Here is a 9,918-nt window from a genome sequence, read left to right on the forward strand (position 1 = left end):
TCGTGTTCTCCATCGTGATACCTGCCAAGGCATGCAAGGAGACGACGAAGGCGTTAGCATCTGGCTGCTCCTGGGCGGCCGGCTCCTCCGCCTGTACCGCAGCAACCGTGGCACCGTCCTCGACCGGCGCCGCCTCGTCCACGATGCAGTCGTCGGCGGCGATGTAGAGGAGTCGGTGGCATACGTGACCGGGGGCGTAGGCCTCGTCACAGTTGAAGTAGAGCCCCCGGCGTCGGCGCTCCGCCTGCTCTGCTGGTGTCAGGCGGCAGAACACGTGACCCTCGGGTGGCGCGTTGGTCGCAGCGGCCCCTTGGCCTCCTGGTGTTGGAAGACCTGCGGCGGCGCGGCCAGGTGGTACTGGTCGCGGGGGCGGCCGTGCACCACACGCAGGGGGCAGTGCTTGCATGGCTGCTGCCCGTCGCTCGAACGCCCGCGCATAGTGCATGGCCGTTTGGAGGTCTTGGGGCTCTCGCATCTCCACGTCGGCCCGGATATGCTCCGGAAGGCCGCCCACGAAGAGCTCGGCACGCTGTAGTGTAGAGACTCCCGGGGCATGGCATGCCAAGGCCTAGAAGCGCGTGGCGAAGTCCTGCACCGTCGAAGTGAAGGGCAGCCGGCCTAGCTCAGCCAAGCGGCTACCCCGTAGTGGTGGTCCGAAGCGCAGGCGACAGAGGTCCCGAAAACGCTCCCACGGCGGCATCCCTTCATCTTGCTCCAGGGCGTGGTACCAGGTCTGCGCCTCGCCCTTTAGGTGATAGGAAGCGAGCCAGGTACGGTCAGATGCTAGCGTATGCTGGCCCCTGAAGAATTGCTCACACTGGTTGAGCCAATTCAGGGGATCCACGGAACCGTCGTACGTGTGGAATTCCAGCTTATAGAACTTGGGCGGCGCTGGCGGAGGTCCGTCATCAGAGGATCCCCCTGCAGAAGCTGCTGGCACCGTGGCCGACGGCGCCGACGACTGCAGGGTACCCCCATGGAATAGGGTGCCGTCGGCGCCCCCGTACAGGACGCCGGACGCCGGAACGCCCCAATGCGTGACGCCCAAGCCCGTGTAGAGCAGGGGCGGCACGGAGGGCTGGGAACGCGCTGTAGTGTAGACGGGTGACACCGATGCCTCTGACATGCCCGTGATCCAACTCGGCAGCTGCGATGGCGACCGGGGAAACGCGATCTGTGTGATCGGTACTCCATTGGACGGGGGCGGATGCATGGCCTGGTGTGTCGAGGAAGCCGACCCGTCGTAGGGCATGCCGTACTGGTAGGAGACGGCAGCTGTAGCGGCCGGCGGCTACGGTGGCGGAGACGGCGCCGGCAGGGCCTGCTGGTACGTTGTCTGCGGCGCCGGCAGGACCGGCTGTACCTGCTGGTACGGCTGGTAGTAGTAGGGCTGAGGCGGCGGTTGGGGCGCGTACGGCCCCGCGAGGAACGAGCGGATGCCCGCAATGGCCTGGCCGATCTCGAGAACGGCCGCCGTCAGTTCTTCGGGCGTCATGACGGGGCCCTGCGGTGTCGCAGATGGGGCGACCGCCCCCGAGGTGACCACGATCGCGGACGTCGTCGAGGGCGGCGGCTGCATGGTGGAGGGAAGGGGCTGCGTCGCGGGAAGTGGCGGCTGCGGGGGTGCCCCCGTCCCTGTGGATGGGGGCAGCGGCGGCGGCATGGTGGAGGCCGGTGGGGGTCCCGACATCGCACCTGCGATCTCTGATACCAAATTGATAGGATTGCTGATCCTACCAGCTATGGTTCGGAGGTTGTAGGGATGGTTGATCGGAGGACGGAAACAGGAACGACGCTGGGGCGCCGTGTTCATGATCTAGAGGAAGGAGGAGGAGGCTAGGGCTGTTATGAAGTCTCCCGGCTCCCTAAGGGAAGCCGAGCAGATTGATTGCTCTTGCTTAATTGTTTCAATTCCTTACAATAGCTATATATAGCAAATAATGAAAATACTAATGGCCCTTGCGCCCCCCCCCCCCCCCCCCCCCCCTAATTATTCCTGCGCCTAACTAGCCACTAGTGGGCTTTTGCCTTCGTGCATATGACCGACCGGTCATAACAACAACTCTCATCAATTGTTGTAATCTGTGTAGCAGACTAATAAATTATTCCTATTAACAAAGCAGAGATCTCATCATGTAAAAATAAAACTAAGCCATCCTAACATCATATCCTAACAAATTTACCTATCCTAAGGTCATTTTTTTATACTGGAGTGAATAATATTTATTATAGATAACAAAAGAATAATAAACTCACATAGGCTTTAAGATATCAAGATAAGCTAAAGCGATGCTTTATTTTGGACTCTGGATGTGTCTTTGAAACCACGGCAATGTTTTTAAACCATAAGTGGAGCTGCCTGCCAGTGTGCCTGCAATGCAGATAACAGAGAAGTTGCACTGGCAACTAGAACCACGCACCAAAGAAGCTCATATTCACAGTCCCCTTCACGATGCTGGCATTCCCTGTCTACCTTGTACTTATTAATCTTCAGCTACCTCTCCACTATTATATGATCTATCTGATCTGAATAAGAATAGTATGCTACTCTAATCAAATGCTTAGTCTCCAATTGGAAACAGAGGGTCGGTATTATATAGTTGCATTGGTGTGCTTGGACTGGAACCAGACACTCAATAATTATATAACATGCAAGGTGAGCCCTGCGGTCAAGTATTCTTCTCCGATTCTCAGCTTGCATCTACGTCGTTCAGCTTCAGGCTTCAGCCTTCAGGCTGGAGGAGGGCTGTCTCAAGCATGCCAGGCAAAATCTCATCTCATCTATTAAAGCAGTAACAAAATCACAATTAAGAGCAGCAGACTACTGGATGCTGCCCACTGGCCCTTTCATTACACCACGAATTCCCATCCCTAACGTCCCTCAATGAACCACAAATAAATCCCAGAAACCATGAAATCCAAGAACAATCAATCAAAACAGAGCATGAAGGGCTTGCTTCAAAAGGTTAGAGGAAGTAATAGTCGACAAACGTTTTATTGGTGCTATTATGTCACACAAACACAACATGAACCGTGTGGAAACAAAATAGCGGAATAGCACTATTGCTAGTGCCTTCCTATCTTGAAAGCAGCAGAGCCAGTTATCAGACTCGCAATGGCAAGTCCAGCTAGCTCCATGGATCTGCAAATTTTGGAAGCTGTACTTGTATGAAACTAATGGAAATAATACAGCTAAATCCGTACAGATTAACATTTTATACCTATACAATAAACATCAGTACGTTTCCACCGTTATCCAGCAACTAGTTTCGACCACGGAGCAAGACGCAGAGTGCGACAAAAAATGTGACAGAAACGGAAGGCTATCGGACGCAAGGAAACGTGGCTACTTAGAAAAGGGAAGCGCGCGTCGATAACTCGTCCAGCGCTGTATAAGAATTTGGTGCACTGCCGGGGCCGTCCGCCATAGCCCATACCAAACAGGCCCATAATGCCGCAAAGAGACGCGCATCGGTAGCGGCAAAGTATCCGCTACCACCGCATCAAGTGACCAACAAACTGTAGTGGCAAAGTATCCACTCAGCGAAAACACACTGGCGGCAAAGTATCCGCCGGAGAAGCGACAAGGGAAGCGCCAAGAACTGCCGAAGAAGCGTCCACACTATAGGACAGACACAGGGGCTCTGAAGGACATGAAGCGTGCATAGGCACATCCAAAAAGATCCACCGCCAACCCGACGAATTGCAGGAGCACAAACGACACCGACGACCATGCGCAACACCGAGGAGGAAGGCAACCCCGCGCGCGCCATGACATGGAACTTCAAAGGCAACGCCTCCAAGGAGGATTGCGACACAGATAGCGCTGCCGCTGCCTGCCCAGAAGGGGCCAGGTTTTCACCCAGAAGATCCACACCGGTAGGAGAAGAAGGTGCAACGACAGATGCCTCCAAGAAGGAAAATGGTGCCCAAAGGGCGTCGCCATCGTCGGCCAGACAACAAGGCTTTCACCTAGAACCACACCACCAAGACGCAGACCAGGAGCAGGAGCGCAGTGGCCAGCGCAGCCACGGGACGGTCATGAGCTAGATAGCCGGCGTGCAGAGGCGGTAGGGGGGGGCAAGCCGGCCGCTGCCCAGGGACGATCACCAGTCGCGCAGACGCCAGGCCCCGCCGTGCATCCGACCCGACCAGCCACCGGGGGCCCGGGCGAGCCTGACGGCCGCCGTCGCCCCGGCAACAGCCGAGCGCGGGCGCTGGGAAGTGCGCACGAGGTAGCCGCCGCCCATGGCTGGGAACCCACCACCAAATCTCTCCAAGGCGCAGGAAGGCGTGGGAGGTCAGATCCGGCACCGGGAAGAGTAGATTGCATGGAGGCATGGCTCGATCTGGCCTCCGATGACCGGCAACGAGCACACCGACAGCGGAGAAGGCGACGGGGTCGAAGCTGGAAGGGTGGATAGAGCTGGTGGGGGAAGGAGAATGAGGTGCGGATGGCCGCCCCTTTTGGAGAGCCGACGTGGCCGCCGCGGCCGCTCACCGGAGAGCAACGGCGGCGGCCAAGGAGCAGCCGGAGGTGGGGAGGAGTTGCGGTGGAGGCTAGACGCCCCGAGTCGCCTCGCAAAGGAGACGACGCTCGTATCAAATTATGCGATATTTTCAAATCTAGTTGCACCTTCAGTACATACCTAACATGTGAGTGGATTCGCCTCAGCGTCGTATCATAGGAAGGGAGAGCTTTGAGGGCAGGGAGCGCATTGAGGTAGGGGACAGGATTTTTTTCTTGCCTAAGAAGGGAAGTGCCGAAGTGGGAGCGGTAGATCCACTTGTCATGGGTGAGTGTAGAGAACTGACACATATTGGCGCTTTTGTGTGGGCTGCTGGACTCTGAGGGGAGCAGAAGACGCATGGAGGGTGGGAGGAACGAGTTATGACCGGCGTCCAGTACGTCAGGCATCGACGCACAGGTGGCTAGTAGGCCCGTGCACAGGGACTATGAGGCGCCTAGATTAGATGGGCTAATGGTCCAGTTATCTTTATTTGCTATTTCGCTCAATAGGATATTTATTTTTTAAAATAGAATTTTACAGAGAGGCTATATATATATATAATTATTGGAGAATTAAGCAAGGCAAATATCTTGCCTACCTCAAGGGCCATCTACGTGACTTTCCTTCGTCCCTTCTCTCTCTCACATGAGCTCCTAGGGCAGCTGCAGCAAGCAGCCACCGCCGCTCCTTCTCGCCACCACGGCTCCACGCCACCACTATGAGATCAAGCCCTGACCTTCCGTTTTCCATCCCTACGCACTATGCGGCCGAGGTAGGATCAATGATCCTATCAATCTGGTATCAGAGATGTCAGGTTTCGATGCTACCGCTGCGGTGGATGCCAAGACCACGGCACCGCCGGTCCATCCGGTCGTGCCGCCAGCGACGCAGGGGGCGCCACCACCCGCACCCGATGCCATCACCAAGGCTCTCGCGGAGATCGCCCAGGAGCTGGCCAACTTGAACTCGGGGCAGGCGCACCTCTCCGCACAACAGGTGTCCATGCAATCTCGCCTGGCCAACGTGGAGAGTCATCTGGCGTCTTCATCGGCGGCAGCCATGCCCCAGGGATTCCCCTATGGGCTGCTAGGGTATGGCACATCGGCGTTGTCCACCTTCTCCACCACCACCGTCATACCAACCACCACTGCCCAGCACGCCACGCTGCCCATCGCTCCACCCCCATCCACCGCCCCAACCCCATCCACCAACGTTCCCATCCACTTGCTCAAGTTCCCCCATCACCATCGCCGCTGCCCAACTTCTCGCTGCCAACGCCGCCGGAATTTTCCCACTACACCACAGCTACGCCTTCCCTCGGTGCGTCGGCACCCACCTTCGGGCCGTCCCCAGGGTTAGGCGTCCTCCGGTTCAGCAAGTTCGACTTTACCTCCTACGACGGCATGGACGACCCCCTAAATTGGCTCACCCACTGTGAGCAATTTTTTCGTGGGCAGCACACGCTTGCATCGGATCACGTCTGGCTCGTGTCCTACCATCTTCGTGGTGCCGCCCAAACATGGTACTATGCCCTAGAATAGGATGAGGGCGTCCCTTCTTTGGAGTGCTTCAACGACCTATGTCATCTCCGCTTCAGGCCACCGATCCGCTGCAACTGCCTCTCCGAGCTAGCGCAGTTGCCCTTCCACAGTACGGTGGAGGACTACCAGGAGCATTTCAACGCCCTGGTCTACCACAACGCCAACCTCGAGGTGTACCAAAAGGCGGACTTGTTCATGGGGGGCCTTCCGGAGCACATCCACATCGACGTCGAACTTCAGGAGCCCTAGGACTTGCAGACGGTGATGCACTTGGCCCGGGCGTACGAGCGTCGTGCCGCGGCCGTCCAGCAAGCTCCAGTGCTGCGTCCAGCGTGCCCCCAACACCAGCAGTTGGCGTTGCCTGCTCCACCTGTGCATGTTCCGCCTGGAGTGCCTAGATCAACTACGCCTAGACAGTAGCAGCAGCCAGCCCCGGCGTTGCCTGCACCGCAGCGCCCCTTTCGCCGCTTGACGCCAGCCGAGATGCTAGAACATCACCGTCAAGGGTTGTGCTTCAACTGTGATGAGCCCTACATGCACGGCCATCAGTGCCAGCACCTGTTCTATCCAGAGGCAGCCGACTTCCTAGTGGATGACCTTGTGGACGAGGGGGCGGCTGATGTGGCTGCTGAGCCGGCTCTAGGGGAAGAACCACCTGTCACCCCAGTTGTCTCCCTCTACGCCCTCACCGGCATCCGCACTGAGGAGACCATGAACCTCCACGTCTACATCCATGGTCACAAGCTCGTCGCCCTTCTCGACAGTGGCTCAACCCACAACTTCATCAATGTCGGGGTCATGCGCCGCATCGGACTAGTAACAGGTGATAGCAACATGTGGGCCATGGTGGCCAATGGTGACCGCGTGGCCTGCACCAGCGTGGCTCACAATGTGGCCATGCGCATCGGCAAGGACTTTACCACACTACAAGAAATATGAAGATCTATGACAAGTTTTTTGTGACGATGAGTCAATTCGTCAATAAGTCATTCGTTTTATGACGACTTTTAGGAGGAGAATGACTTTGACAAAAATAATGTGTTCGTCATTAAGACACAATAAAAATCGTCATAACCTAGAGAAGTAGTTTCTTTATGATGATCTATGTTCCATCATAACATGCTACCTTGCGGTCGTCATCAATTATTGACAATATTAGTTTGTTATAACTTTTTATTTACATATAATAAATGAGATATTTGGTCCCATTGTCAGTTGTATTTTAATGGGCTCTATATGTAATGCTATTTTCAGAAAATAAAAAACAAAAAATCATCTTCGTTTCACGTCATATGATATGAAAAAGGTATAATACTTTTCCTAAGGTAGAGGTAAAAAATTCAGAAAATAAAAAAAATTAAGACAATGGCAAGATTTGAAACTGAGATCCTATTATTAACATCCATGGGTCTTGACCATTAGGACATCAACATGTGATTGCTAATATTTGCAAGTTACTGGATATATAGATGTATTCTCTGCCATGTGAGGGTAGCCCAGGCCAACCAGACGGGCTCGTGTCCAAGCGGTGGCAGCCCAGCAGGCCTGCAACGGAGCGCTCCACGTGGTCCGCACGGTGTGGGCACTAGGCAGCCCAGCTGGCCTCGGCACTGGGCAGCCCAGTTGGCCATCAGATGCTTCGGCATTGACTTGGGCGGTTTCGACCTCGTCTTCGGCATCGACTATCTCTGAACCCTCGGACCCATCCTATGGGATTTTGAGGATCTGTGCATGTACTTCCGTCGTGGCGATCGGCGCGTCCTGTCGAAGGGCGTGGGCTCTCCACGTGACGACATCCTGGAGCCAGCCCTCCGTACGGTGACGGACTGACGGGCGCTCACCAGCAGCCACTGCTGGATTGGCTCCTTAACCAGTACGGGGCCATCTTCGATGAGCCCTGCGGGCTCCCTCCTGCGCGCCCGTATGACCATCGCATACACTTGTTGCTAGGCACACCGCCAGTGGCTGTGTCCGTATCGCTACCCCCATCTTCAGAAGGGCGAGCTCGAGCAGCAGTGCTCTGCCATGTTGGAGCAGGGCATCATCTGCCCCGGCACCTCGCCATTTTCGGCGCCAGTGCTGCTCGTCAAGAAGGCCGATAGGTTTTGGCGTTTCTGCATCGACTACAGGGCGCAATGAGCTGTTGGACGAGCTCCATGGCGCTAGATTCTTCACCAAGCTGGACTTACGGTCCGGCTACCACCAGGTTCGGATGCACCCGGAGGACATCGAGAAGACGGCTTTTCGTACACACCATGGGTACTTCGAGTTCCTCGTCATGCCCTTCGGTCTCTCCAACACGCCAGCCATGTTCTAGGCGCTCATGAACGACGTCCTCCGACCCTTCCTTTGCAGGTTCGTGCTCGTCTTCTTCGACGACATTTTGATCTACAGTTCATCGTGGTTGAGCACTTGCAGCACGCCCGCCTCGTCTTTGACGCCCTGCGTGCCCACGGTCTCTTCCTCAAGAGGTCGAAGTGCACCTTTGGGGCGCCTTCGGTCGCCTATCTCGGCCACGTCATCTCCACCGACGGGGTCGCGATCGACAGCGACAAGGTGGATGCCGTCGCCTACTGGCCAGAGCCCCGCTCACCCCGGGGCATGCGCGGCTTCCTAGGGTTGGCCGGTTATTACCGGAAATTCATCTAGGATTTTGGCACCATCACCATGCCGCTGACTCGTCTCCTATGCAAGGAGGCGTTAGCCTAGACACCGGAGGCCGCTGAGGCATTTGCGGCACTAAAAATGCCCTCTCTTCGGGGCCAGTGCTGCAGATGCTGGACTTTGAGCCGCAGTTTGTCATTGACTGCGACACTTCGGGTGCCGGGTTTGGCGCCGTGCTACACCAAGGGGATGGCACCCTGGCCTTCTTCAGTTGACCCTTCGCTGCTCACCACCACAAGCTGGCGGCGTATGAGCGTGAGTTGATTGGCCTGGTGCACGCTGTACGGCACTGGAGGCCGTATCTTTTGGGGGCGCTTCTTGATCCGCACCGATCACTACAGTCTGAAGTTCCTCTTGGACCAGCGGCTGTCCACCGTGCCTCAGCACCAGTGGATCAACAAGCTCTTTGTCTTCGACTTCGCAGTGGAGTACCGCCCGGACGGCTCAACTCTGCTGTCGACGCTCTCTCTCGCTGCGACGCTGATACAGCCGACGCGCCCAGGGAGCTACACGCCTTGTCCAGGCCTTCTTTTTGCCTCCTCAACGACATCCGCGACGCCACCGCGGCTGACCCAGAGGCTACCCGCCTCTTGCAGCAACTACTGGACGCCTCCCTAGGGGCGCCTTGGACCACCAACGACGGCTTCCTCCTCCACGGTAAGCGCATTTTTGTGCCAGCACAGCATGACTTGCGTCATCAGGTGATCGCGCTGGCTCATGCCGCCGACCACGAGGGTATCCAGAAGACCCTCATGCGCCTGCGAGAGGTCTTCTACATTCCCGGTGACCGCGGGCTTGTCCAGGACTTCGTTCGTGCCTGCGTCACGTGCCAAAGCAACAAGACACCGACTCTCTAGCCAGCAGGCCTTCTTTAGCCTCTCGTGGGCGGATATCTCGATGGACTTCATCAAGGGCCTTCCCAAGGTCCACGAAAAGTCAGTCATCCTCACCGTCATCGACAGGTTCTCCAAGTACGCGCACTTCATCGCCCTCAGCCACCCGTACTCGGCGGCTTTGGTCGCCCACGCTTTCTTTGACAGCATCGTGCGTCTCCATGGCTTTCCAAACTCTGTCTCAGTGGTCGCGATCCAGTGTTCACCAGCAACTTATGGCGCAACCTCTTCAAGCTCGCCGGCATCAATTAATCTCCGTTTGAGCACGGCGTTCCACCCCCAGACCGATGGCCAATTAGAGATCGTCAA

The 9,918-nt window shown here is 56.5% G+C and overlaps 3 protein-coding genes across 3 annotated transcripts; 2 read left to right on the top strand and 1 right to left on the bottom strand.

Moving 5' to 3' along the window:
- Positions 1-1,291: 1,291 nt before the first annotated feature.
- Positions 1,292-1,690, bottom strand: LOC136525449 (leucine-rich repeat extensin-like protein 5). Its single transcript, XM_066518431.1, has one exon. The coding sequence runs from the start codon at positions 1,688-1,690 to the stop codon at positions 1,292-1,294; it is 399 nt and encodes a 132-aa protein (XP_066374528.1).
- A 3,628-nt stretch (positions 1,691-5,318) lies between these two features.
- On the top strand, positions 5,319-6,301 carry LOC136525450 (uncharacterized). The gene is made up of 2 exons (XM_066518432.1): positions 5,319-5,602; positions 6,109-6,301. The coding sequence occupies exons 1-2, from the start codon at positions 5,319-5,321 to the stop codon at positions 6,299-6,301; spliced, it is 477 nt and encodes a 158-aa protein (XP_066374529.1).
- Positions 6,302-8,077: 1,776 nt separating this feature from the next.
- On the top strand, positions 8,078-9,573 carry LOC136525451 (uncharacterized). Its single transcript, XM_066518433.1, has 2 exons — positions 8,078-8,154; positions 9,141-9,573. The coding sequence occupies exons 1-2, from the start codon at positions 8,078-8,080 to the stop codon at positions 9,571-9,573; spliced, it is 510 nt and encodes a 169-aa protein (XP_066374530.1).
- The last annotated feature ends 345 nt before the right edge of the window (positions 9,574-9,918 follow it).

The sequence above is a fragment of the Miscanthus floridulus genome, chromosome 19 (genome assembly GCF_019320115.1).
Source record: "Miscanthus floridulus cultivar M001 chromosome 19, ASM1932011v1, whole genome shotgun sequence".
NCBI lineage: Eukaryota > Viridiplantae > Streptophyta > Magnoliopsida > Poales > Poaceae > Miscanthus > Miscanthus floridulus.

Coding starts and splice junctions, on each gene's coding strand:
- LOC136525450 (XM_066518432.1), top strand. CDS start 5,319: ATGTCAGGTTTCGATGCTACCGCTGCGGTGGATGCCAAGACCACGGCA. Junction 5,603..6,108: donor TTCCCCTATGGGCTGCTAGG/GTATGGCACATC, acceptor TCTCCGCTTCAG/GCCACCGATCCGCTGCAACT.
- LOC136525449 (XM_066518431.1), bottom strand. CDS start 1,690: ATGTCGGGACCCCCACCGGCCTCCACCATGCCGCCGCCGCTGCCCCCA.
- LOC136525451 (XM_066518433.1), top strand. CDS start 8,078: ATGTTGGAGCAGGGCATCATCTGCCCCGGCACCTCGCCATTTTCGGCG. Junction 8,155..9,140: donor CTCGTCAAGAAGGCCGATAG/GTTTTGGCGTTT, acceptor TCGACTTCGCAG/TGGAGTACCGCCCGGACGGC.